Source organism: Chaetomium tenue, assembly GCF_020726465.1.
Source record: "Chaetomium tenue strain MPI-SDFR-AT-0079 chromosome Unknown F5144scaffold_4, whole genome shotgun sequence".
NCBI lineage: Eukaryota > Fungi > Ascomycota > Sordariomycetes > Sordariales > Chaetomiaceae > Chaetomium > Chaetomium tenue.
Window position 1 is genome coordinate 1987368 of NW_027117332.1, and position 26256 is coordinate 2013623.

General features: G+C 56.5%; 7 protein-coding genes and 1 non-coding gene across 8 annotated transcripts; 4 read left to right on the forward strand and 4 right to left on the reverse strand.

Annotated features, from left to right (window-relative positions):
* Positions 1-1637: 1637 nt before the first annotated feature.
* F5144DRAFT_235025 (uncharacterized protein) lies at positions 1638-2238 on the reverse strand. Its single transcript, XM_066783286.1, has 2 exons — positions 2008-2238; positions 1638-1953 (listed from the first exon to the last, which is right to left on the reverse strand). The coding sequence occupies exons 1-2, from the start codon at positions 2118-2120 to the stop codon at positions 1863-1865; spliced, it is 204 nt and encodes a 67-aa protein (XP_066643031.1). The 5' UTR covers positions 2121-2238; the 3' UTR covers positions 1638-1862.
* Positions 2239-4995: 2757 nt separating this feature from the next.
* On the reverse strand, positions 4996-6491 carry F5144DRAFT_490431 (uncharacterized protein; the record flags this gene model as incomplete). Its single annotated transcript, XM_066785798.1, has 5 exons — positions 4996-5787; positions 5843-5965; positions 6047-6133; positions 6269-6331; positions 6405-6491. The coding sequence occupies 5 exons, from the start codon at positions 6489-6491 to the stop codon at positions 4996-4998; spliced, it is 1152 nt and encodes a 383-aa protein (XP_066643032.1).
* Positions 6492-6897: 406 nt separating this feature from the next.
* F5144DRAFT_235120 (exocyst complex component Sec5-domain-containing protein) lies at positions 6898-10707 on the forward strand. Its single transcript, XM_066783287.1, has 3 exons — positions 6898-7410; positions 7476-9571; positions 9654-10707. The coding sequence occupies exons 1-3, from the start codon at positions 7086-7088 to the stop codon at positions 10401-10403; spliced, it is 3171 nt and encodes a 1056-aa protein (XP_066643033.1). The 5' UTR covers positions 6898-7085; the 3' UTR covers positions 10404-10707.
* A 176-nt stretch (positions 10708-10883) lies between these two features.
* On the reverse strand, positions 10884-13431 carry F5144DRAFT_489093 (uncharacterized protein; the record flags this gene model as incomplete). Its single annotated transcript, XM_066785704.1, has 4 exons — positions 10884-10993; positions 11055-12692; positions 12748-13172; positions 13337-13431. 4 exons carry the CDS (start codon positions 13429-13431, stop codon positions 10884-10886), a joined length of 2268 nt encoding a protein of 755 aa, XP_066643034.1.
* A 1151-nt stretch (positions 13432-14582) lies between these two features.
* F5144DRAFT_490008 (putative serine esterase-domain-containing protein) lies at positions 14583-18224 on the forward strand (the record flags this gene model as incomplete). The annotated part of the gene is made up of 1 exon (XM_066785770.1): positions 14583-18224. One exon carries the CDS (start codon positions 14583-14585, stop codon positions 18222-18224), a length of 3642 nt encoding a protein of 1213 aa, XP_066643035.1.
* Positions 18225-18684: 460 nt separating this feature from the next.
* Positions 18685-18769, forward strand: F5144DRAFT_t95. The gene has a single exon. It is a non-coding gene; the product is annotated as a tRNA-Ala (tRNA).
* A 1327-nt stretch (positions 18770-20096) lies between these two features.
* F5144DRAFT_235172 (methylenetetrahydrofolate reductase-domain-containing protein) lies at positions 20097-22237 on the forward strand. The gene is made up of 2 exons (XM_066783288.1): positions 20097-21913; positions 21970-22237. Exons 1-2 carry the CDS (start codon positions 20215-20217, stop codon positions 22119-22121), a joined length of 1851 nt encoding a protein of 616 aa, XP_066643036.1. The 5' UTR covers positions 20097-20214; the 3' UTR covers positions 22122-22237.
* A 688-nt stretch (positions 22238-22925) lies between these two features.
* Positions 22926-26217, reverse strand: F5144DRAFT_572481 (uncharacterized protein). The gene is made up of 5 exons (XM_066788893.1): positions 25985-26217; positions 25782-25900; positions 25048-25713; positions 23927-24993; positions 22926-23870 (listed from the first exon to the last, which is right to left on the reverse strand). Exons 1-5 carry the CDS (start codon positions 26047-26049, stop codon positions 23322-23324), a joined length of 2466 nt encoding a protein of 821 aa, XP_066643037.1. The 5' UTR covers positions 26050-26217; the 3' UTR covers positions 22926-23321.
* Between the last annotated feature and the right edge of the window lie 39 nt (positions 26218-26256).

Consider the following 26256-nt stretch of genomic DNA (forward strand, 5'->3'; position numbering starts at 1 on the left):
CCCAATCTTAACCGCCACAGATGTGTTGCAAATTAAAAGGATGTTCAAGTATTGTATGTCGGGGCGGCTATTGAAAGGAGAAAGGCTGATGATGTCACGAAGCAACAGCTCGACCTATACCAAAGACAATGGTCCTTGTGGTAGTAAGCCCAGATCATTCATCGTCGATGGAGACGAGCTGAAACCCACACTCAGCCCAAGCCTTGTCTGACGCTCCATGTCAAAGAAACGATGCAGCTGCATGAACATGAACCAAAACATGACAGCTAGGTACCATAGGGTTAGGGTAATTTGGGAATATTCGTTTGCATGACGCCACTCTCTTGGCTCGGTGCCAAGCTTTGCCACACCCCATCTCGTTCTGGGCCACAACTTTCAAGACGAAAACGACGATTCTTCAGCTCCCATTTCTTCGATCACTAATAACTGATAACAAGTCAAGCCGTTTATCAAGACTTGAGGGTAATCCCCGGGCATGCTTACAATCAACTTCACCAAGATCTGGTTAATTTGACAATGATAAATTTATTCCTTTCCATCGTTTTGGCTAGACCAAGCGTATGTGCCTCGAACGATATCAAACGATCCGAAAGGCAGCTAGGGCAACCATACACAGTGTGTGTTGATGCATCCTTCATGTTCGCCCGCTAAGCCACCTATCATTTATATGAATCCCTATACCAGACTATACACCACATTACCTATGGTATGCTACCCGAGACACAGACTCTTGAATGACCGTCTCAGAATGTCGGACATCGGCATCCAATGAACAACCGAGTCCCAGCTGAAAACCCGCTTATGTGATTCGTGCTGTCAATGGGGTCGACGGGACAAACAACGAAGCGAGTCCGAAACCCGGTCCGAAAGGAACGACTTGCATGTTGGTGTCAACCCCACCCACACCACATTGGGGGAATCAACACGGCGGAATACGCGGAACGGGAATTGCCATGTCGCCTCTTCCGCGGCCGGCCACCCACCCACCCACCATGCTGCCGAAGACGCCATCCCTCGCTGAACCAACCAGTTGGGATATCACCGCGGCATGTATAAGCTGTCACCTGCGTGAGAGAACGAAAACGCCGCAGTGTCGGTTGCTGTCTTATCTGCTTGTCAAGAACGGACGAACCAACCATGTGGCCACGCCGCGCCCTCCATCTCTCCACCAAAACTGCTCGACCAGGGAAAAACAAGCTTTCCGGGCGTTGCCGTCCTGCATGCCATCGCCTGCAGGGGGGCGGTTCAGTCACCGTTTCAACAGCACCAAAGCAACGGGCAGAAACGGGAAGCGAAGCAATCTATTCAGAAGTTGCCTGAAATCCCTCATCGCTGTAATCATGAATACTGTCCCACTTCGTGAAGCAATCTCATCAAAGAACGCCCAAACCATGATGGCGTATACCACTTGATAAAATAATAACAAAAAAAGAACTCCGGGTTTTGTCCATCCCCGCCTGAAAACACCGAGTCGATAAGGGGATAAAAAAAAGGAGATAGGCCGGAGACAGTCCGGCGGGCGTGGGGAAGCAGCTCGCTCGGCGTCGCGAAGCCCGAGGATGGGAGACCCTTACTTGTGTGTACGGGTCCACCGGCTGATCCGACTCCACCGCATCTGATTACCCAGGTTCGCAGCTGCTTCCTTTCTCCGCCGTCCGCCGTCCGATCCGTTCCATACTGCGACCTAACCCCCCTTGGGGCTAAAATGAAGTGCCGTACTCCGTTCCGGTAGGGTATATGCGCGAAATAGGGGGCAGGGACCACATTGTAGATGTCTGGTCGTGGTTGTTTCCCCTGCCTTGAGGGGGGGGTTCAAGGCCCGGTTACCCTCCCCTTCCTCTTTAGGGTCTTGAGGTTGCCGTTTAGTGTGACTTAGTGCTCGAGTTGGACGAAGTCGACGTGCTTGACGAGACCGACGACGTAGAGTCGGTGCGCTCAGCCTTGCGCCTCTCGCTGTAAGCTGGTTAATATCTCTATTGCGTTTGATATATTGAAGAGCAGACTCACTGAGTAGCGCGGTCGAGCACAGTGCACTCCCACTTAGCACCGCCGGCCTTGAGATGGAACTTGAGGCCCTTGTTCTCAAGGGTGGACTTAAGGGCTTCCTGGTGAGCAGGCATTTTGGAAAGGGGTGATGTGTTGTTGGTTGAGAGGAGAGTGTAGTTAACGGCTAGGGCTTGGAAATGCGGAGGGACGACGTGTGAGCAAACTTTGAGGTGTGATAAAGGAGTGGGTGGTGGGAGGAAGGTCGGAGTTTGGGAGGGAACGACGGGGAAGTTATATAGCAAGTCTCGGAGCCTGGGGCACGGTACGCGCAAACCGGATCGTCCGTCTCAAAGTCCCAACCGCCGGTGTTACTAGAACGCGGGTGCGCTTTTCTGGAAGGGCAAGTCGGATGTGGGCCGGCCGCAGGTAGGGATGAACCTCATGCAACCGGGAGCCGCTGCCCACATCGACAATGAGCCATTTCTGAGCACGCTGGATCCCACGCCCGCGCGAACCCCGGTATCCTTGACGTTGCAGTTGATGTCAGAGCCCCAACCATTGGACCTTTGGGCCACCAATCCCACGCGGAATTCGTCTAAGGGGGAGTGGTTATCCTGCCTTGGTGATAACAGCATGGGCCTAACTCGATAGCAGGACGAATTGTGAAGGCTTCCCCGGATAAAGCATCGTGCGTTTCGCGTACCTGGATCGAGCTGCTCCCAGGCACTAGCCCGAGACGACGGATCCATCAGCCTGGCTTCCACGCGAGACACGGCTCGGAGCAAGACGGATACGATGGTTGGGTAGGAACCCGCGTCGAGGACGGAAAAGGCCGGACTGAACTTGCGTCTGTTTGCTTGTTCAGTCCCACGGTACCGCCATCGTGCTTCAAGACAACACCCCCAAAAAAAGAACCCAAAAAACGAGTTTCAACTCTTGACAGCCAGAAACACTCCAAGTTTCCGAAGGTTCTAGCCCCCGGACCAACCGCCATCGTTCCAGAACCTTAAACGCCAATGGGGAAGGTTGATCAGGGACGCCACAGAAGCCACGCTTATCCGTTCCCACACCGTGAAGCTGTCCTCGTGCCTTGGGGCGGCTGCACGGTAACGCAGGCTCTATGGTGTCACCCATCTCATTCGCTACAGGGCTTGGCGTCGGTGAACAAAGTGGAATACGTGCCGCATTTAGCTGCGTGGTCATTGCAGGATCGACAGCCGACGGCACGTACAAGGCGACACGCAATGTGACCGGCGATAATGGGGGAATTGAGTGATTTTCTTCTGAGCCATACGCATGTTTGGGTCAATAAGTCGTTTCATATTCGTTTGTTGTGTTACTGGAGGTTGCAGACCCCAAAAAAAATGGCAGGTCCATTTGTGGGTGTGCGTGATGAATTTCCCGAAACTGATGTGGGGCCCCAGATAATTTTGGTTTTAGCGGCTTGTCATCCAAACCCCCAGGGTTAAGATCTAATCCAATCGCATGGCTGCCTCATTCTCGGTTTGGTAATTGGCGGTGAAGCTTGTCTTCTTTGACCTTTGCCCAGACATTCATCGCAACTCGTTTCATCGAATTCAAGTAACTCGGTACATTATACTCGCCCTGCCTTCAGACCCAGGTACGAATATGAACATGACCATGGTCATTGACTTCCGGCTGTTTCGTACGCCGCCATGATGCTGCATACGCGGCAGCAAAGACATGCAGATCTTGGCGAGAACAAACCGCAATCATCATCCATCCTGGATGGTCACCACCACAAGGTACTTCAGTGATTTGTGGGATGTGAACTCTCTCGGCCTCCCACTCTACTTCCTGCATCTTCAGTCCGCCTTCCCCCCTGCGTGAACGGCCGCACCCCATGTTTGCTTGTTCGTTGCAGCATCAAACCCGAAAGGGGCATAATCGCAGGACACGTGTATCATGTCTTCGCGGGTCTTCTCGCCTCAGACTGGAACATTCTGCGAGTCATTCGTCAGGCGTTCGTCAGGCGCTTTCATCCCACTCTCGACTCCCCTGTCCCCTTGCAGCAGCCGAAGTTCAGCCTGGAGTCTCATATGTACCCCTCAAGATCGGCCCGAGAAAGAGCCCGTCTGTCTTTAGTGGCAACCGGGACAATCCTGGTGTAAGTCAGCATCTGGGAATTACTGTGTACCGTCTCGCTTCAACGATAATTTGGGTGGGTTGGAACGTCATTTAGTCCCACACAAGAGGTCGGGGTTTCTCCCGTCTTACCGTGCCATTGGATACTCTGGGACGGGACCGAGGTCGGGAGGTGTTTCTGTCCGGATTTCCAGACTCTCAAATTACGATGGAACCCCCGTTCATAGAAACAAAAGGCTTGGCTTCAGGAAACAGTTGTTCGTGGACCCCCACTTGCAACCATCGATAATCTGCCATACTCGCAGACAAACTTGGCCGGCAGGGCAAACGGATCACTGCCGTACATACACATCATGGTCAGCTGGGGCCCATCGAACCTATCAGCGCTGATCCCGGAATGAGTTGGTCGCATGGGGTTGGCATTTTGGCTTGCAGGCTGTGATTGACGAGTGAGAAAGACGTGTTGGATGTGGGATGAAATCAGGGCTATCCGTTTCTTCCAGCTTGGCAGACTCTTCTTCGTCTGAGTCCAGCCCGGGCCTTAAACGCACACTAGAAGTACCGCACACAAACAGAGCCAAGCCTGGTACCCGTTTGACATCAAGACTTACTGCTGGGATCGGGTGCTTTGGTGTTACTGGCATAGTTGATTTTGGCCATGGTTGAGGGACCGGTGCCGTGTAGCAGCGACGACACGCAAAAAATCACGGTCCGTCGACCCTGAGTTAGCCGCTCTCTGTCTAACTCGGCGGACTAGAGCCGGATCGAGCGGGGACGAAAAGCCATGGCAGGAAAGGAGTGTACCCAAAACCGTGGAAAAGTCATTATAATCGTCATCGTTAACAACCAGCCAGAATGCTATCAAACGTTGGCCGCAGTACTAGTACAGTCTATACATGGATATCATAGCTTCTCGATGATGGCGGCCGCATACTCGTGCGTCTTCGCCTTGCCGCCCAGGTCGCCCGTCAGAGCCTTGCCTTCGGCCAGCGTGTCAAACGCCGCCTTCTCGATCCGGTCCGCGTACTGGTTGAGGTCCATGTGCCTCAGCATCATCATGGAGCTGAGGAGAAGGGCAGTGGGGTTGGCGAGGCCCTGGCCGGCGATGTCAGGGGCGGAACCGTGGACGGCCTCGAAGATGGAGCACTCGTCGCCAATGTTGCCGGAGGGCGTCAGGCCCAGGCCACCGATCAGACCGGCGCACATGTCGGACAGAATGTCACCGTAGAGGTTGGGCATGACCAGGACCTTGTCGTTGTACGGGATGGGGTCGGTCGTCATCTTCAGGCAGGTGTTGTCGAGCAGCTCGGCGTCGAACTCGATATCCGGGAACTCCTTGGCGACCTGGTTGCCGACGGTAAGGAAGAGACCATCGCTCATCTTCATGATGGTGGCCTTGTGCACGACGCGGACCTTCTTGCGGCCGATGGCGCGGGCGTGCTGGAAGGCGAACCGCAGGACACGCTCGCTGGCCTCACGGGTGATGAGCTTGATGCTCTGGACGACGCCATCCACCACAACGTGCTCAATACCGGAGTACTCGCCCTCGGTGTTTTCGCGGATCAGGACGGTGTCGACGTTGTCGTACGGTGTCTTGTACCCGGCGACCGACCGGCAGGGACGAAGGTTGGCAAAGAGGTTGAATGTGCGGCGGAGAGTAAGGTTGAGAGAGACGTGGCCCTTGCCAATAGGAGTCTATGACGACGGTTAGAAAAGGGTGTCCTTGGAGTTGGCGGTCCCGCGCACGTACGGCAAGGGGCCCCTTCAGGGCGATCTTGTTCTTCTTAATGCTCTCGATGGCGGCATCGGGAATTGCCGTCTTGCCATCCTTGAGGATAGGGTCGACGTTGATGGGCTCCCACTTGATCGGGGTCTATCTCGTTGTGTCAGCATCTCTGGGTCGTGGGCTGGGCGACGCTGGGCGACGTCGGGCGAGCGGAAGTTTGCGACGGACCTTGGCGGCAGCGAAGATGTCCTTGACGGCAACGGCGATCTCGGGGCCAATGCCATCACCCTCGATCAAGCTGACAGTGTAGCGACCCTACATACACGTATTAGCCGCATTGCGCATCTCAGGGGGGCTGTTGTTGCCCTGCGATGTTTGAGTGATTTTCATATGCCAAGCCAACACCAATTGCGGCTGCGCACATGCACTCAGATCCGGGTTGTTGCCTACCTGCGCATCCTTCTGTCCGTTGAATTTGGCAACACGCTCTTGCGACGAGTACAGTCTCTGGTTCTGAAAGGCCTGGCTGTTAGCTTGAGGAACAAGAAAATACCGAGTTGGAGTTGGGGGGAGCTGTCTGGCGCACCTGCAGCGAGAGGGTAACGGCGGCGCGGGGAGCTGCACGCCAGGATTGGCGCTGCACCGGGGCAGCAATCGAACGGAGGGCCAGCATTTTGACACTGTACCGTGACGGTGTATTTCGGTATAGGGTGGTGGAGGATAGAGAGGGTAGAGGGCGGAAACTGGAAAGAACGTCGCAAGGCAACCACTTGGTAGGTCTGCTGAGAAAGGATGTTTTGGCTGGCCGAGGAAAAACTGATCGAATTGCTGCAAATGGAACCAACCTGGAAACCCACAGTTGATGCAGGATTTGGCGACGGCACAACGGCAAGGCCCGTGCAGCGCAAGGATACTGCTTCGGTTGCCGTCGGTGGCAACAAGACCGAGCCGACGGCCTGACGTAGCCCTGGAGGTGGGTGCTGGCCCACCACAGCCCACTTACAAGCTCACCGCCCGAATAACGCGGCAGAATCCCCCCTCGTTCCAATTGTGCATACGGGCGGTGAATGGCTGCTGCTCAAACATGCCGCGCTTGATTTTGAGGTTGCCAAGACCCCGCTTGACCCCTGTCCTGACCTCCACCAACGCCTAGCTCCAGCGCGATAGAAGACAGTTTACGGGGATGGCGATAGGAAGGAGAGGCGCATCCGAACGCGAATAATCGATTGGGAACACACGGCCCACGGCTGGCAGCGCATTCTTCACCATGGCCGATCTTGAGCGCACAGTCCTTGATTTTTACCAAATTTCGACACTCAACCCTGTTCAATGGCCGAGCGAGAAGGACAATGAAAGCGATGCGTCTGGCGATGAATCAGTCAAAAAGAAGGCCAACAGGAGGAAGTCGAGGTACCAAGCTCTGGAAAGGGCCGTGAGCACCAGGAGCAGCATCGTACCAGGATCTGAGAACTCGGGCAGCGGCGTGAGCAACTTGGTGCAGAAGGACGAGCCAGATCCCTTGGGCACAACTGAGAGCGTCGTGCGGACGCTTAAGCACCTAGGAGTTCCGTTGCAGGACGACTTGCGGCTTCGTGAGTCTGATCTATCAACATCACATACTTAGGCCGGCCAGGGCGATTGACACAGTTGTGGACAGGCAACCGGTTCCTCCTCTCCTCGACAACCTTCTCGCCTGCGCTGTTCCTCTCCCAAATGCATGCGACAGCCGACACGCAATCCCTAATAAGCGGCCTCGATGTTCTTTCCAAGTCTATCGATCAGAAGTCGGCATCTCTCAAGGTGCTCGTGGAATCCAACTTTGAGCGCTTCGTCCGCGCCAAAGCGACCATCGACAATGTCTACAAGGAAATGAAATACCGCGGCGCGGATCCTGCACCTCCACGGGCCAGGGCTCATTCTCGCCATGCAAGCAGGAGTAGTTTCCGGAGTACCAGCGGACCCCCGCCTCTCACTAGCCCACACACGCCCGCGATGGATCCCCGCAAGAAGAATGCGCTAATTAAAGAGAGCGAGTATGGTGTTTTGGGAGTGAAGGCGCCATTGCTGGACGTTTCGGCAAAGGCGGAGGAAGTTTGGGGTCCTGCGCTCGGAGGGAGAGAGAAAGAAGAGCATCTAAAGACGGTGGCCTCCTCCCTCGACCAGTACAAGGAATACGTGGAGACGAGCGCAGCAATAGCGGACTGCATCAAACGCAAGGACCACGAAACCCTGGTTGAAGAGTACATAAAAGCAAGGAAATTTGCGGATGAGGCAAAGCTGCTGGCTGAGGAGTTGAAATCGTCGCAGCCTACCGACGACCAGCTGTACCGGGTTCTACTAGCAGCACGGATGTGGCACGATGTTGATGAGCAGATCCAGGTTCTCAAGCGAGACGTATGGCGAAGGCTCATATCTCCTTACAATATGGCTAAGGCGGAAACACCAGGACAGCGCGAGGACGACCAGCACATGGAGCTGATCACGCTTCTTCTGGAGCTAGGGGTTGAGGACAACCCCATTTGGGTCTGGCTACTGAGCCGCTACGATTATTTGAAGAGCAAGATTCAATCCACGGCTGATCGATCCAAAGTGGAAATTGAGATCCTGCGGCGGCGACTGGCGAACGCCGAGAAACCGAATCCTGAGACGATCGCATCGCACATGCGGACCCTTGGACGGCAGTCTATCGAGACCATGTCAAAAACATTCGACTCTTCGGATGTCATCGAACTCTGGGAGATGAACGTTGGCTTCTTGAGCAACCTCCTTTCGCCCCAGGGTATCCTAGGCGAGGTACTCGAGTTTTGGCAAACTGTACAGGGCTTCATGGAGGGCAAGACGCAGAAGAGTATGCCACTTGGCTATCAGGGGGAATCTGAGAACCACCACCGGCTTTCCCTGCAAGGCACAACAGACCTCCAAAAAGGCACTGTGGAGTTGGTCAGTATGATACGCGACAATGTTCTTCTATTCTTTGCCGGCCCCCCGCCAGAGGACATCTCACTGCTCTTTTCCCCGATGCCGCCGCAATCCCCAGGGACACCGGCTGCCACCTCTATTTCCGGCTCTCTCACACCACGAGACCCCCGCTTCAACCTTGACCCGAACAATCCACCACCCCCTTCGCCTAAGAGAGGGGAAGCCTGGGAGAAATTTGCATTTTGGCCGCCTTGGTCAAACTCTCTGAGTGGCGTGCATTTCTTGTCTACGATGCTGGCGCTCGTGGGAAGCGGGGCTTCAGACATGGCATCTATCACTCCTGTGGGTAAGGGCGATGTCGCTGAAGTAGAGCGGGTCAAGGCGTTAGTGGGCGCTTCCAGGGAGAGGTGCGTTACTGCGCTCTGTGCGGCGTGGAACAGGGATGCGGAGAACATCAAGTACGTGGAGGATTGGAACCGGTCACCAGACAGCCGGGACGTGACCAAGATGCCGACCAGCTTTGCCGCGTTTGAGGGCGCGCTTCTCAGTGGCATGCAGAAGATCCTCTACATCTCTGAAGCCATGTCGAGGCCGGGGGCCGGGGATATTGTCCTCCCTCCACCGACGAAGCTACTGCAGATGGTGCGGAGCCAGTATGTGACCACTCTCTACAAAGCCCTAAGCGGGATGGTCGAGAACGCCGAGCGGTTCCCCAAAAAGGCCGACGACGAGTGGACTGTCGAGGTTGACGGCTACGCGCCGGTGAGCAACCCCACGATCACCCAGCTCTCAGCATCAACACTGGGCGGGGGCACAATAGATGCAGCTGATAGGGTAAGCCCCCTGATTAAACCCCCTTTCCCCGGTCAATGTCAACAACGACCTCCCACTAACTAATCCACCACCCAACCCTCAGAACGTCCGCATGCTCTTAACCCTCAGCAACCTCCAGGCCCTCCGATCAACCGTAGTCCCCTCTCTCAACACCCAATTCGAAAACGCCTTCTCCGTCAAACTCACCGACGAAACCAAAACCATCCGCGACGTGCTCAGCCAAATCGACGCCCGCCTCTTCCAGTCCTACACGCGCCCCGCCATCGAGACCCTCCGACGCATCATCCGGGCCGGCGTCTCCGCCCCAGACTGGGCCCCACCCGCCGGCAGCAAGCCGCGCTCCGTGCGGCCCTACGTCTACGAGGCCCTGCTCGGCCTCGTGCTCGTGCACACGCAGGTGTCCACGACCGCCTCCTCCCTCACCAGCGAGGTGCTCTCGTACCTGCTGGAGCAGGGGTCGCGGGAGCTGCTGGACGCGTTCCGGGCGCGGCCGCGCTACGACCTGGAGGCGCTGATGCAGGCGACGCTGGACGTCGAGTTCGTGGCGCAGACGCTGGGCCACTACACGACGGACCGGGCGTCGGAGCTGCAGAGCGCCATCTACCAGGAGCTCGACGGCCGCACCGACAACGACGCCCGCGCCCGCCTGCAGGCCGAGCTGCCCGAGATGCGCGCCGTGCTGAAGCGGCTGCGCGAGGCGAGCAAAGGGGAGTTTGCCTGCTTCAGGAAGCCAAAGAGGGCGGCTGCTGCTGCTGGGGGCGCGGCGCCTGGGCCTGGAGCCTTGGAGAGGAGGGACACGGGGGGCAGCGTGGGGAGTGATCGGGAGAGGTGATTTCAGCCAGCGAGTACTTTGTTTGGTTCATTGTTTTCAGGTTTCTAGTCTTCATTCGAAGAGACTTGTTGTGATTTGTGGAAATGAATGTCGTTGGTGGTTTCTAGAGGCCAGAAATAATACTCTGGCGACCGGTGTCCGAGTCTGCTGTGGGGGGTATTTTATCTATCGTCTGAAAATCAAATCCATTTTCTCCAGAGACCGTCCAGGGTGTCTTTTTTCCGACAGCTTCTCAACCAACACTACCCGCCCACCCATCATCGACCAAACACGAGGGGGCACATTATATCATTAGTGAAGCCATTGCTGCATTCTAGGGGTCTCCGGCGTCGGAGAACCTCACAATCGTACATGGCGTATGCGGTCATAAGCCATGGGCCGCCGCGGTGTAAGTATGCCGCGGCTGGTCCCACAGCCAGAATCGAAGTCGAAGAGGAAGAGCTTGGTGCTCCAAGTCATTGCTAACCAGGATCGACTCGATCAAGAATCTGAGTTGGGAAGAAGAAGGGTTGAACAGAACAAGAGCTCGAATGAGCGGGAATCAGTGGGCGAAAAGGTAGGGCGTTCCTGCTTTGCCTTGACCTGGGCGACTGCAGCAGAATTCTGGTTAGATGATACACGGGCGCAAGGTTTTTGATGCGGGGAACTCACAGTCGAGGTTGATTGCCTCAAAATAATCCCTGATCGCCGGGTTTTCCTCCTCCGTGACAAGTTTACCGTCAATCTCGCGGCGCGTAGTCCGGGGAAGGGCTTTCCGGATGCCGAGGAGCATGTGTAAGAGGTTCGCAATCACATAGCCTTGCTGCGCAAAACTAACCGGCTCCTTCTCGAGCGGCCAGAGATGCCGCAGGTTTTCCTGCTCCCAGGCCTTGAAGGCCCAGCTGGATTTCTCGACGCAGTTCAACAGGATCAGGACGGCGAAGTACATGTTGAAGTCGATCTTGACCTTGCTGTCTTGGAGAACGCGCTGCATTCCAGTGAGGAGGGCCTTGCTCGTAGCTGCGGCCTTCCTCTCGGCTGCGGCTGCGAGCTGCAGGCAGATGGTGTTGAAAAGCTCGCCATCTGTGTCTTCCTTGATTGACTTAGCAGGGGTGTCCTCGGCCCAAGTTTTGGCGCTGATAGTCCACTGCCGCTCGCGGTCCAGTATCTCTACGAGGCCCCACAGCTCAAGCGACTTCTTGAGCAACTCGTCGTTCGTCTTGCTTGCAACGTCGACAGCGGTCTGTAGCGTAACATGCATGAAGTGAGAGGGCTCTCGCTTGATCATGTCGGGCAGGATCTCGCGCATGTAGGTCTCAACCCGAGCGGGGGCGTCCTGGTTGTCATTATCAAGCATGACAATGGGGTAGTTTGACGGCCTGTCGTCCACGATGGTCGCGTCGACAAGCTTCCCCTCCGACTCTCGATCGGAATCGCGCTGTAGTACCTGAAGCTGAAGGCGGGGACCGCAATCCGGGAAATGGCAAGCTTCGATCAGGACGCCGTGGCTGCCGAGATTCATGGTTTGCTTGATCGAGTTGATTCGGGCTTGGGCAAGCACGATTTGCACACCAGCAGAATACAGGTCCAGCTGCTCTGAGAACTTTGTGCGAACACAACCCGAGCGCCAGACCCGGGGGGAGAGAACTTTCCGGCAGGTGTCACAAGGTGATCCTTGAGAACAGGTCTTCCTGAGAACTCGGCAGCGAATGCAGGCACCAATCTTGCGGACCTCCTGGACCTCCTTCCGCCTGGTCGCGTTGAACCGCGCCCTCGAGTGGCGAGACTTGGCACCATTGAGGCCGCCATCCAAGCGGAAAACGCCCTTACCGAGGGGCCCTGCCGTGGTCTGCATGGGGCTGTTGCTGTTTACGGTGGCTTGGAAAGTCTCGGTCGCGTATGTCAGCTCACCCCAAGGCGGTGGCACATTCGGCGTCGGCATCGCGCTTGGTGTTGGCATCGCATTTGGTGTTCCTATCGTGCACGGTGTGGGCATCGCTGGATGGATCGTTGGGGTGCTGGGGGTCGCGAGGGGCTCCTCTGTTCCGCTCATGTCGGCCACCGGGAGGTTATTTACCACGGCGGCGGCGGTGGCCGCGGCATTGGCAGTGGCGGTCGCAGCGTCGGCTGCCGCTGCAGCCTCTTCCCCGAGTATCTCGGGGTCGAGAAATGTGGGATGCAGACGCGCAGTGGCGGCGGCGGCCATGGTTATGTTTGCTGAGTCTGACTGCCCGTCTTCAGCCCGTAGGATTTCTTGGAGACGTTCTTCCGCGGTGGGCGCCCGTTCTGCCTCTTCCGGCTGCTGCTCGCCTACACGACCGTCAACTCAACTCATACCTCGCCTTGCTGCCAACCAATTACGTACCCTTCACTGGCTGAAATGTGCCACTATCCTGGTGCAACGGCGGGTTTTCGATAATGAATTGCTCTTGCAGCTCGAAGCGCTCCGCGGGCTGCCCATCGGGCGGCGAAGGCCCTTGTTGGACGGTACCATTGGGCTGGCCGCGGTCGTCATTCTTCTCGTTTAGGTCGATCTGTCGCGATACTTCGGCGAGGACTCCGAGGGCGGTCCAGTCGCGTTGTTGTATCATGGGTAAGTCGACCGGAGACCCATTGGCCTGAGCACGCGCCTGGGCCTGCTGGCTCTGCTGGAATCGCTGTGATGCATGGCTCATGCCCGAAAGCGCCAAAAGTGCGCTGACCCGTTCAGACTCGGAAATGGCAGGGCATTTCTTCGTCAAGTGGCCCGTCAAGCTATCGAGTCGGCCACGAGGGAAGTGCTCTCCGCATCTGTGAGGGAAAAGTGATTCGATTAGCGACCCGATCTATTCAGCGACTCGCAGAAAACAAGCGGTGGGAAACGGAGCCCGGCTATGGAGTAACGGGGCAACGGGGCAACGGGGTAACAAGAACAACATGGGAAAGAGCAAAAGAGTAAAAGAGCGGTGGCTCACGCTTTACAAGTGTGGGGATAGCGATTGCTTTGATCCTGCAGTTTCGGGCCCCGCTCGAAATACTGCAAGATGAGTGCATTCGGCCGTCTCCCCATTGTTGTGATCAGAATCCCGGGTGTCGCATCGACAGTTCGGGAACTGTGCGGTGAGTATGTCTCTGTCGAGGTGCCAGGGGGAGGGGTCTGGAAATGTGAAAATACTGCCGGCTTAATTTGGCGGTCAGTCAATCATGTCGTCGTCCAGGGCCTGGGCCAGCGGTGGGTCGATCTTCTCACGTGAGTGGTCAGCGCGGTTCGCAGTTCAACAAAAACCTCCAAGCGGGTCCCGGCTGGCTGGGTTTGACATGCTGTAAATTACGAGAAACGGATACGGCCTTGCAGGACATGGTACCACGGTACCACGTCTTGCCTATTCCCACTTCTCGGTTACTTCTATTGCGAATTAACTACCTTACAACTATCACTGACCAACTACGAATGCTTAGGGTGAAAACGGCCACCCTCGCTGATGATTATGTCAGATAATACCTCCGAGTATTGCCTGCGATCGGTGGGTCAATACCTCTATCTTTTGGGAATTTCCCTCGCACAAATGACCAAATGGCTGCCACCCACACCTTTAAATACGGGCGCGTGCTTCGTACCAATGCGGAATGTTGTCGCTTGAGCCCGAACTGGCCAACATTGGTCCAAAGTTTGCTCTCCGCCACCGCTGCAGCATGTGACAAACCAAGCCAAGCAACAGCCAAGAGAATCAAGCTTTGATAAGCTGGCTCGAGCGCCTCGGACTCCCTCCTCTGCCAACTGGGTGGATAGTGGATTGGATTCGTGTGTAGCACAAGGTCCTCCAGCCTTTGCTCAGAGGTGCAATCCTTGCGTACGCGTTTCGTCTGTTCCTTCGACGCATCCCAATCCCTGCTAACGTGAGGCACCCGCATCCATCTTAAAGCAACCGAGATCAGCAGTTCACAGCCTCTTTCATCACTCAGCGGTCTATCTTCTCGGAGGGCAATTACAATCGAAGCAGGCGCGGGGCCGACTACAAGTGACGTACCTACATACCATACCATGTCCACTATGGGATAAACGCTCCGCCCGCGGCACCATCGGCCCCACCAACCCCCCCGAGCCCGAACCTTGAATGCATTCGATTGTTCTGCCCGACCATTACTCTAGCCGGCCCGCCGTTGCTGGCGCTCTTCCCCGGCACATGAGCCTCTGACATCCATCTCCATTGCATCTCCACGATGCTGCTCCTCCACCAAACCGGCGCCGTTAGGATCGGCGAGGTGGTCCGTTACACCGTGACTTACACGCCTTCCGCCGACCATATCCTCCCGTCCCCCGAGTTCCTATATCTGCGTATTAAGAACACCTGCGCCATTGCCCTCCGCGCCGCCTTTGTCCACGGACCCTACACCCTCGGAGTCGCCGCATACCCGTCGGCCTTCAAACCCTTCGAAAAGTTCGACAACCCCCGTCGTTATGGCGTTCCCGAGTTCGAACCTATGCTCAAGGCCGGCGCTGTGTGGAACTGCCACCTGGTCGTGCCCGACAACATCCGCCAGAGTGCCGGCGAGGGCAGCAGCAAACATGGTCATTTTGGAGGTGGACCTGAGCATGATGGGGATACTGTGACATGGGTGGTCGAGGTTTCCTCACAAGTTGTCTTTTCGGCCTCGGCGTCGGTCAACTATGAGATCCTGCTTGCGCGCGATGAGAAGTCGCTAAATCTCGGCTCCGTGGTACCCGTTATCGGAAACCACGCGCAAGTTGCCCAGCCAGGCCGTGTAAGCGACTTTCAACAAAGTTCGAGCTCGTCCAAGCACCACCCGGCTCAACCGAAGGGTGTTTTCTCCAAAGCCATACACCTCAAGGTGGAGGACACCGCAGCTCTGTGGAACACTCCACAAATACCAGGCTGGGATGATAATGGATGGCTTCGGGCCAGGGAGGCTGAGGATTCCCCCGCTCTGGTTCAACCCGGCACAGAAAATGCGAACTGTGACGAGGCAAGGCGGCGGCCGAAGCAAAAACAAAAGAAAGTCCATCTCGTTGTGCTCACTCATGGGTTGCACAGCAATCTCGGTGGTGATATGCTGTTTCTCAAGGAGAGCATAGATGCGACCGTGAAACAAGCAAGGATTGATGCGAAGGCGCGCAGAGCAAGGGAGCGAGCAGCAAGAAAGAGTGCGCGCGCAGAAACAGATCCATCTGTTGATACTTCCGAAAACAGCAGCCAAAATCCTACTCCAACTCCTGACCAGGGAGTGGAAGCCAGCGGGGATGCTTCTGACCAACAAGGAGATTCTGACGGGAAAGAAGACCTCACTGATGATGAAGACGACGAAGAGGAGGACGTCGTTGTGCGCGGCTTCTCTGGAAATGCGGCGAAAACGGAAAAGGGCATCAAATGGCTGGGCAAGCGGCTTGCTAGGTACATTTTGTCCATGACCTACCCGGATCAGCCATGCTTGCCCACCGCCAAAGCAGCTTCGGATGCCATCACACACTCGCTCAAGACAGGCGCACAAAAGAAGGCCATCGAGGAGGCCCATAAGCATAGCTCCGTCCACCAGGCGACGTCTCCGGGGGGCAAGCGATTGTACAAGTTCACCAAAATCAGCTTCATCGCCCATTCACTAGGCGGCCTGGTGCAAACGTACGCCGTTGCGTACATCCAAAAGCACTCGCCGCAATTTTTTGACCTAATTGAACCCGTCAACTTCATTGCTTTGGCATCACCATTCTTGGGGCTCAACCATGAAAACCCGCTCTATGTTAAGTTTGCGCTAGATTTTGGTCTGGTGGGGAGGACAGGCCAGGATCTTGGGTTGACCTGGAGAGCGCCGACTATCGCACGGAACGGCTGGGGCGCACTCATGGGGAATCTCGGGGAGCACGCCCACAAGCGTGTGTATGGGGAGCATCAGGCCGAGTCTAAGCCGCTGCTCCGGATCCTGCCCACAGGTCCGGCCCACAAGGCACTTAAGAAGTTCAGGAACAGAACAGTGTACTCCAACGTGGTTAATGACGGCATCGTACCACTTCGGACAAGCTGTCTCCTCTTTCTTGACTGGCAGGGACTTGGGCGGGTCGAAAAGGCCCGCCGAGAGGCAGGTCTGGTGGAAACCGTCGTCGGGTTTGGCTGGGCCGAGCTGACGGGAGCCAATGTCACGACTCCCAGGCTCGTACCTTGGTCGCCAGTCGAGCCTGAAGACAGAGACGAGTCTGGTGGCACGGGCAAGACAACCCCTACCGGCCTCGGTGACTCTCACCAGGTTCCCCAACCGCCGACCAACGCGATGCTGGAAGACGATCGGCAGAGTCTTAGGTCGATTACTAGCCCGTACCGAGAATCGCCCTCGGAATTCCAGCATCTCCAGAGCTCAAGCACGACCACATCGAATCCGCTTTCCGGTCTTTTCAACTTCTTCCGCAGCGAGACGCCCAAACCAGTGCCCCCGGCGTCTCCCAAAATAACCAAGATCTACCAACGGAGTCAAACGCTCAAGCCAGAGCAGTGGTCTGCTTTAGACTCCGCCGCCACGTCTAGCTCTCGAGTGACGACCGGGAATGAGCTCACTGATGAGCAAGAGAACATGTCAGCGCCTCCAAGGACAACCATCTTCGAGTCCGCTGGCGACCTACTTAACCCCAAGTTACCTCCGATGGAATTCATAATCGACCCATCCAAACGCCCCCGGACCATCTTCCATGACCGCGTTTATCATCCGACTGACATCCCTCCACCACCCATCAAGGAGCGGTCTTCCAGCCCATTAACTCTACGGCGACGGACACCCACAGTAAACTCGTCTAAAACCAGTCAAAGCGACACCTCCTCGCCACCTGCCAAACCAATCGAAGATAAAAACACCGCCGTCTCCCAACAGTCCCAGAAGCCCCAGCCGCCCCAAACACCCAAGCAAACCACCGTCTCAGTCAACAGCGAACCCCTGACAACCCAGCTCTCCTCTCCTAACACCACGCCCGGGGCCACGACGGACGATGTCATCGAACTCGACATCGACAGCTCGCAGATGCGCGTCGAGGAGAAGATTGCGCGCGCCTACCACCGCGGCCTGTCCTGGCGCAAGGTTCTCGTCAAGCTGGAGCCCGACGCGCACAACAACATCGTCGTGCGCCGCACCTTCGCCAACGCCTTCGGCTGGCCCGTCATCCAGCACCTCGTCGACGCCCACTTCTCCGACGCCGCCACCGCCCGCTGTCCCGACGAGGACGAGCCCAACGCCGAGCGCGCCAAGGGGGTCGGCCTCGCGCCTAACACGGACGGCCGCGAGACGAAAGACACCGCACAGGGCGCTAATGCCCGCGGGGAGGGGGTCAGCATCCACGAGGGCGGTGCGGGGGTGGCGGCGAAAAGAGAAGAGGAGGACGACGGACACGGCGAGGAGGGCGACACGGTGCCCGAGCTGCCGCGGAGCCCGAAACCATCTCCGTCGCTGCCGTCCAGTGCCGCCGCCAGCAGCAATGCATTGGGCGTGTTTGCGTCGCCGTCGTCGTCGTTGGATAGCACGACGCAGGCGGGTGGTGGGGGCCGCACGCCGACTACCCCGCGCCCGCCGCTAGATCGGCTGGATTCGATGACCTGGAGCGAACGCGACTGGTTGGATAGTGAGAATGAGAGTGATGAGGGGGGGGTGAGTGGGAAGAAGGAGGGTAGTGGTGGTGGTGGTGGTGGTGGTGGTGGTGGTGGGAATGGTAGCAAAGGGAAAGGGGGTGGGCTAGCGGTTCCCTTTTCGGGCGGCGAGCGGAGCACGAGTCCGTTGAATTGGAACTGGACTGAGAAGATTGTGGGAAAGGGGGGCGTGGGGCGGTCCAAGTCGCCGGCTGGCAGTAGCACCAGTTCTGTTGCGAAGAAGTAAGTGTTGGTAGTTTATATCGTGTGGCTCGTTCGGGATGGTCTGTGGGTTATTTGGCGCCCGGCTTGTTTGCAGAACTGGTTGTCACCTCGTTGAATATGGGTAGAGTAAGATAGAGGTGTATATCGAATTTAGCTTCTCATTTGTTTATTAATTTGCATCATGATTTGTTGGTTTTGTTGATTTATTGACTCAAAATTAGCCCGCTTTACGAAATGTATTCACAGCTTCTAAAACCATGCGTCCCATCAACGAGCCCTTCGTCCCCCAATATAAGTTGTTCCCCTTCTCCCGCCTTTTCCTCTCTCGTTTACACCCTTATTCTCTTACCCTCTTCCTTATCTCCTTCCCCATCAGCCTCGTCTCCTCCCACCTCACATTTCCCCTTTGACCGACACACTCCAGGGTGGACAACCCATTGACAAGACCTAGTAAGGCAAACGTTAAGCCATCAGCCAATCAAGGGCGTGTGGCTCAGTTGGTAGAGCGTTCGCTTAGCATGCTTCACTGTATGCGAAAGGTCCTGGGTTCGATTCCCAGCTCGTCCACAGATTATCTTTTGCCATCCGGGCCGGCCGGATCCCTTTTTGTCCCACTCCCCACGGAAGCCGGTAGTACAAGGGGAGCCTTTCCCGTCACCCTCGGCCCGTTGTCCTGTTTGTTTCTCTTGTTTTAGAGTGCCGTTGTTTGGCAGCCAGCGGGGGAGGAGAGAGTCGGACGGCCCGGAGACAATCCGGTCACGCAATCGTGCTGTGGCCGACCACGGCAGCGATGCGGGGCTTGCTTCTTGAATGGGGACAGTGGGGGTACCCACCGACGGGAGAACCGGGGAACGAAGACAGGGTGCCGCTGGTGCTTGACCGGGGTTACGTCAGGTCCCTTTTCCGTCCCTGTGTGATTCGAGAAGTGTCTGGCCACCTCCTCTCGGAACTCTTATAGAATGTTACGGGAAGCGGTTTGTCGGGTAGCATCCGCAAGGGAACTGCTCAGGGCTCGGGAACGCGGGCTGTTGTGCTTCCCACCCATCTCGCAACTTCGGTGCTTTGAGAGGAGAGAACGAGAGTCGACCGTTGACCGCTACTTGGAAAGTCGGTCGGTCCTACTGTATGAAAGAGACAAACACACCTTGCATTTTGTCTGTTCTACGGGGTACCTCGGTAGCCTCGCTGTGCTTTGTTGTCATTGTTTCCATCCTCTGTTACATGGCCACAAGGCAGTTTTCCGTCGTCAAGCTGCAAGCTCCGCTGGCACATTAATTGCTTGTGCTCGGTGTTGGCTACTCCTCCCCCAATTCCCTCCGAGTTGCGGGGCCTGCCAGATCAGTTCGGGGTCCTCAAGGTCGGAGGGGGAAGGTGTGGTGGGGATTCGGGGGATGCTTGCAGGCGCGATCGCAGTGGTATTGTCCAATAAGGACGACTCCGGTCCGGCGAAATTCTGTCTCTCAAGGGTTGCTCCTACTCTGCCTTGCGCACTGTGGCTGTAAAAGCAGCAGTTGCCCCGCGGTTTCTCTTTCCTTTGCATTTCCAGGTTCTCACCAGTTCGTCGAGTTGTGTGTTTTTTTTTCTGTTCTTCTTCTCCTCTTCTTTCCCATTTCTCCAGCCCCGTGGCCGCATCCTCGGAGCATCACCGGCCAGACTCCAAGGGCACCACGGCGCACAGGTGGAGAGGTGTAGACGCTGCTTCCTTGTCGCCCCCTAGGGAGTGAGCGAGTGTCGATCTGCCCTCCGAGATTGTTGACCACGTATGACATTTTCATCTACCCAGCTCCTTCTCTCGTCGATTGCACCCTGCCTGGTCTGCTCCGTGGCTTGGTGAATCTGGTTTGGTTCCTGGGTGACTCCTACCGTATTGTCTTTGTTCGTTTTGGCTGCTCCTCTAGCCGTCCTAATTGTCTAAATCCCCATGCCCTAAATGTCCGAAAAAGAGCGACAAACAGACTAACTAAAGAAAAAGCCGTTCTCAAGAGCAGTCGTATCCAATCCACCTTGCCATCATGCACATCCGGGAGATGCTGGCGGAAGCCGAGAGGACCGGCAACCCGTCCTTCTCGTTCGAGTACTTCCCACCCAAGACAGCCCAGGGCGTACAGAACCTCTACGACCGTATGGAACGCATGTACAACTTCGGCCCCAAGTTCGTCGACATCACTTGGGGCGCTGGCGGCCGCATCGCCGAGCTGACCTGCGAAATGGTGGTTCAGGCGCAGACCTACCTAGGGCTCGAGGCCTGCATGCACCTTACATGCACCGACATGGGCGAGGAGAAGGTCAACGATGCGCTTCGGAAGGCTTACAAGGCTGGCTGCACCAACATCCTGGCCCTCAGGGGTGACCCGCCACGCGAACAGGAGAAGTGGGAAGCTACCGAGGGAGGCTTCCAGTACGCCCGGGACCTCGTGGCCCACATCCGCAAGACATATGGCAACCACTTCGACATTGGCGTGGCCGGATACCCGGAGGGTTGTGACGATAACAAGGACGAGGACTCGCTGCTCGACCACTTGAAGGAGAAGGTCGACATGGGCGCCACGTTCATCGTCACCCAGATGTTCTACGATGCGGACAACTTCATCCGCTGGGTTGGGAGGGTCCGTGAGCGCGGTATTACCGTCCCCATCGTGCCTGGCATCATGCCAATTGCCACCTATGCCAGCTTCTTGCGCCGCGCGAACCATATGAATTGCAAGGTGCCTGAGGAGTGGATGGCGAAGCTGGAGTCGGTCAAGAACGACGATGTGGCAGTCCGTGATATTGGCAAGACGCTGGTCGCTGAGATGTGCCGCAAGATCCTCTCCGCTGGCATCCGTCATCTGCATTTTTACACCATGAACCTTGCTCAGGCAACCCGTATGGTTCTGGAAGAGTTGGACTGGCTGCCATCGCCCGACCGCCCGCTTAAGCAGGCGCTCCCTTGGAAACAATCCCTGGGCTTTGGGCGCCGCGACGAGGATGTTCGACCTATTTTCTGGCGCAACCGCAACAAGTCGTACGTCGCACGCACCCAGGATTGGGATGAGTTCCCCAACGGCCGTTGGGGTGATTCGAGGTCCCCCGCCTTCGGTGAGCTGGATGCCTACGGCGTTGGCTTGACCGGCAGCAACGAGCAAAACCGCAAGAAGTGGGGCGAACCAACTAGCATCAAGGACATTGCCAACCTCTTTGTTCGGTACCTGAACAAGGAGATCGAATACCTTCCCTGGAGCGAAGCACCGGTGGCCGAGGAAGCCGACCTCATCAAGGACGACCTAATTGAGTTGAACAACCGTGGTCTTATCACTGTGAACTCACAGCCAGCCGTCAACGGCGTCAAATCAACCCACCCAATTCACGGCTGGGGCCCTGCGAACGGCTACGTCTATCAGAAGGCCTACCTCGAGATGCTCATCTCACCGGAACTCTTCCCACAGATCAAGAGCCGCATCGAGAGCCATCCTGATCTGACCTACCACGCCGTGACCAAGTCTGGCAACCTTCATACCAACGCGCAATTTGAAGGGCCCAATGCCGTCACCTGGGGCGTGTTCCCCGGGAAGGAAATTGTCCAACCCACCATCGTAGAGAGGATCAGTTTCCTCGCCTGGAAGGACGAGGCATTCCAGCTGGGTATGGAATGGGCTCGCTGCTACGAGACCGGCACCCCAAGCCGTTCCATCTTGGACGAGGTCATGAACACCTGGTACTTGGTGAATATTGGTAAGATGATCACTGAAAGTCAAAGCCCAACATCGTCGAGTCTAACATCCCTGCAGTGAACAACGATTTCCACCGAGGCGAAACTATCTTTGAGGTTCTGAAGGGCCTCGAGGCCCCGGGGCTAGACCAGGTCCCAGAACCCCAAACGAATGGCGCGACGAACGGCGCTACAAACGGCGACCACAACGGCGTCGAGGCATCAACGTAATGCCCTATGACTCGTTTTTCAGTCGTGCCGGGCCGCTCAACTTGGCCAGCCGACTGAAGACGAATATTTTTTCAACACTTTTGCACGGCCGCAATCCATTTCAACCTCCCAACTTGCACAACACACATCACTTTTAATATCCATCTATCCATCCGCAGCCTGGAGCGAGACGGGGCCGGGCCGGGCCGAGGGAATGACGCATTTAACGACGCACGCAACTTTCGGCATTATTTAACATACAGCATGCATATGGGAAGGCGTTTTCAAGTGGACGGGCGAGCAAAACAAAATGCGCATCACGGGGCATGGGCATTTTTCTCCCAGGTCGGGTCTTGATTTTTCAACAAAAAAGGAAAGGCAGGCGGTGTTGGAATAGGCTGGATGGATTTCAATCATCAACTGGTAACACATTAAGAGGACTGGGCCGGACGGGAAAGAGGTAGTTGGGGTGGAGGAGTAGACGGTCCAACCCGGTTTTCATGCATCACCGAGATCTCAACGATACCCAGGGGAAATTAGGCAGGATTTGGTTCAAGTACGTTTGACTGCCTTGAGTAAGGCGGGCAAATTTCAACTTCAACAGTGGTTGATACAGAGAAGAACAACATAAGAACCCTGCAGTGTGCGAAAAGTAGCAGTGCTAAAGTGTGACAACGAACGTGAGTGGGTGTACGGGCGGCATGTGGTGAAGGATCTGCTCTGCCCGATTAATGATTCAACAGGGTGTAAGTGCGCTGGTTTGTCGGTAACCTAGGTAACTAGCACTGTACCGAGTAGAAATATTCTGCCAATGGCAATGTCGACCTCTCAAGTAACGATGAATTATTCTATTCCTTTAATGAATACCCATCCCATACCCTACGTCTTGTTTTTGGCACCGTTTTATGCATCTCGGCGAAAGCCCCAAGCAACTGTGAAAACCGATAGTGCTCTTCTGTTTCTGTCTTATCGGGACAACAAAGTATCTCACACATTTATTACACAGCCATTGACTAGCCCCTTTCCCGCCACCTGGTCTGCTATATAGCCCTTGATCCCCCACGGCCACGGCTATCCCGCCTCAGCGCCTTCAACCTGACCTGACCCGACCCAACCCAACCCGACTCACTCACTCACAAACAGCAGCGGCGGCGGGTACACCACCGCACCGGTTCCCCACGAGCCGTCAAAACCCACCAAGCAGGGCCCGGGCTGGTATTACTAATACCCCCACTGCTCCTCGTCCGCCACCTCATAGTCCATCTGATCCCGCTGCTGCTGCTGGGTGCTGTGGTGGTGGTGATGGTGATGTTGATTGTCGTCGTCGTCGTCGTCACCCGGCGGCCGCTCCAGCAGAATGTGCACGTCCTTATCGCTGCTATCGATCCCTGCTATCGCACCCGCCGCGTCCTCGCCCTCGTCCCCGTCCCCATCCCCACTCTCATGGTCGTGGCCGTGGCCATTGGAGGTGCTTCCTGTCGTTATATCGCGTTTGCCGTTCGCGTTGCCGCCGATCTTGCCTTGGGTTGTACCGGGGAGTCGGGAGCTTGATGAGGGGGTTGCAGTGCCGGCGCCTGGCGTGGTGGGTACGGAGCCAGACGTGCCGTTGGCGCCGGCCCAGGCGAGGTCGAGGGAGGGAGCGTCAAGGCCGGGGATTTCTTTGTTGGCGAGGAGGACTGAGTTGAAGAATTTCTCGGCAGTTTTGCGGTCTTTGAAGGTAATCTCGGCGGAGGCGGAGGAGGTTTGGATGTCGGTGAACTCGCCGATGCCCTAGAGATTGTGTTAGTTGTGGGGATGAGGACTAGTGACTGTTCAGGTGAGCTTACGAAAAGGTACTGCCGCAGCGTCTCGTCCTTATCGGACGCAGTAAAATCCATTCCGGTGAGGACTACCTTTTTGGGGCGATTATCGAGTGAATAGGCGGCATATGCAGCGTGGACGTTAGCCCGGCCGCGGTAGCTGCCCCGGTGCGACCCGCGCGGTGTGTATGGCGATGATGATCCTCGCCAGCTGCCTCTGCCCCGTCCGTAACCACCCCTAGGGGGCCACGGCGCTGGTGCGTCAATAACGTCCGGGTCAAGCCCCATCTGCCGTGCCTCCGCCTCCAACGCCGCGAGTTGCGCTCGGAGGGCTTCACTCTGGCTCATGGGCTTGTTCGAGCCACCTTCGCCATCTTCGGATTTGACACCGTTGTGGCCCCCGAGTTTGGCGTCCAGTTTCGCCTTCTCCTCCAGCTGCTTCGCGACAAGCTCTTTCTGACGCTTCTCGAGCTCCTCACGCTGGCGCTCCAGTTCCTCTCTCTTCCTGGTCTTCTCCAAGAACGCCTTTTGTTTCTCTTCTTGCTGCCTGGCGAACTCCTCCATGTCCATTTCGGGCTGAGAGCCAGCATCGTGACCGTCAGCCGTGGATGAGCCATTCGTGTGCCGTGGCTTCTTCGCGCCTGGCGCACCTCCCGCGAAGGGTGTCGAGGTCGATTGTTTCGACCCCTCATCTTTGTACCAGAAGACCTTAACAAACCGGTTATCAAACATGACCTTCGGTGATTGGTAGGCTGCGTTGGCGGCGTTCCAGTTGTCGAACTTGACAACAGCCAGCCTCTTGTATGGCTGCATAGAAACCTCCTGAATGTTGCCGAACTGAGAGAAGAAATCCTTGACTTGGTCTTCAGTGAAATTATCCTCCGGTATGTTCTCCACCACTATCGTCGACTTTGTCCGGTCGAAAACCGGTCCATCCGCCGAGAATGGCGCTCTCTCACCCCGCCTCGGACGGTTCTGATGCTTGCCGCCCTTGTGTCTTGGTGGTTGGCCGAAATCGGGCATGGGTGGCTGTCCCTGAAACGGACCTGGTCCGTTGAAGAGGTCGGGCATAAGAGCGTTGGCAGGGTCGTACTCTGCGTGCTGGTCAGCAGGCTTCGCGCCCCGAATCATGGGAATTTCTGTCATACCTTCTACTGGCGGAGGTTGTGACAGCGCCTGCATCCCGCCGAACTGAGGCCCGGGCAAAGGAGGGTAGCCGGGATCGTTGCTATGCGCAAACATGCAGTTCGTCCCACGAGGGCAGTATCCCTTCTTCTCCCAATCGCGACACTTCTTCCTCTTCTTGGGAGGGAATTGGCCTCGCAATAGTTCGGGCATGGGATGGCCGGTGGCCAAGCTCATTCCGAGCATAGCATCCATCGCGCCCTTGGGGTCGAAATACCCAACTGTTGCCGGGCCGGGAGGGCCTTGCGGCGGTAACTGTCCCGGTATAGGATACGGAGGCATCCCTGGCGGGCCGCCCCCGAAGGTATTCGGATCATCAGATCGCGGCCCTCGAGCTCCTCGGCGAGGTTGCTTAAACGCCCTCCCACCAAACCCAGCATCCCTCGCACTCTGCGCCATTGGATCGTCCCAATCGTTGTACGCTCGCTTTCTCAACCCATTTTGAAAGCGCGGCGGGTACGCCGGGGCTGCGGCCATCTGATCATCATCGTAGTACAAGTTCGGGGGGAATTGGCCAGCAGCGGTGGGGGCCGGCAGTGTAGCGTGCTTCGGAGGCGGGGGAGGGGCGCCGGGGAGGTAGGATCGGTAGGCGAGTGCCTCGAAGACGTCATTTACAAAAACGGGCGAGTCTGTAACAAAATCGGGTCAGTTGGGGAGTTCAGAGGGGCATGTGGCCGCTGCCTGCCAAAAAGCCCACCTTCTTTAAGGAAATCTGGCATTTCCTCCTCGCAGAGCCTGCGCACGTCGTTGATGTCACCATCGTGGCGTAAGAGAGCTAGGACGTAGTCGGCGAGGACGTCGGGATCGGCATCAGATCTGTTGCGAACAGGGTCCGAAGGTTAGCAAGATGAATTCCTCGGCGCATGCATCACAAGAAAGGCAAAGGAAGGAAAGACGGACGTATTCTCAAGTCGTGTAACGATCCATTTCTTCAAATGAGCAGTGTGCTCCTCGGGGAATAACATTTCGGTTGAATGTTTTGCCTGTCGATGTTTCCATGGAATATAATGTGGGAGGAGAGTTGTTTGCGTTGCGGTGAAGAGGTTGGCCAGAATTGCATCAGCGCTCGGGTGCTTTGTCAAATGTTCTTCTCTCTACGCAATGCGCTTTCTCGACTACCTAATTATTTGCAGGTCGCGTCATGGAGAGCAGGGGTGGGTGTACCGCGATAA

What these genes read in the sequence shown, in the direction of transcription:
- F5144DRAFT_572481 (XM_066788893.1), bottom strand. Translation starts at nt 26,049, where the DNA reads ATGTTATTCCCCGAGGAGCACACTGCTCATTTGAAGAAATGGATCGTT. An exon ending in GCCAGATTTCCTTAAAGAAG is followed by an intron (nt 25,714 to 25,781) that starts GTGGGCTTTTTG and finishes ATTTTGTTACAG; the next exon opens with ACTCGCCCGTTTTTGTAAAT. An exon ending in CGCTGCGGCAGTACCTTTTC is followed by an intron (nt 23,871 to 23,926) that starts GTAAGCTCACCT and finishes CACAATCTCTAG; the next exon opens with GGCATCGGCGAGTTCACCGA.
- F5144DRAFT_235172 (XM_066783288.1), top strand. Translation starts at nt 20,215, where the DNA reads ATGCACATCCGGGAGATGCTGGCGGAAGCCGAGAGGACCGGCAACCCG. An exon ending in CTGGTACTTGGTGAATATTG is followed by an intron (nt 21,914 to 21,969) that starts GTAAGATGATCA and finishes ACATCCCTGCAG; the next exon opens with TGAACAACGATTTCCACCGA.
- F5144DRAFT_235025 (XM_066783286.1), bottom strand. Translation starts at nt 2,120, where the DNA reads ATGCCTGCTCACCAGGAAGCCCTTAAGTCCACCCTTGAGAACAAGGGC. An exon ending in GTGCTCGACCGCGCTACTCA is followed by an intron (nt 1,954 to 2,007) that starts GTGAGTCTGCTC and finishes ACCAGCTTACAG; the next exon opens with CGAGAGGCGCAAGGCTGAGC.
- F5144DRAFT_235120 (XM_066783287.1), top strand. Translation starts at nt 7,086, where the DNA reads ATGGCCGATCTTGAGCGCACAGTCCTTGATTTTTACCAAATTTCGACA. An exon ending in GCAGGACGACTTGCGGCTTC is followed by an intron (nt 7,411 to 7,475) that starts GTGAGTCTGATC and finishes AGTTGTGGACAG; the next exon opens with GCAACCGGTTCCTCCTCTCC. An exon ending in CAATAGATGCAGCTGATAGG is followed by an intron (nt 9,572 to 9,653) that starts GTAAGCCCCCTG and finishes CCCAACCCTCAG; the next exon opens with AACGTCCGCATGCTCTTAAC.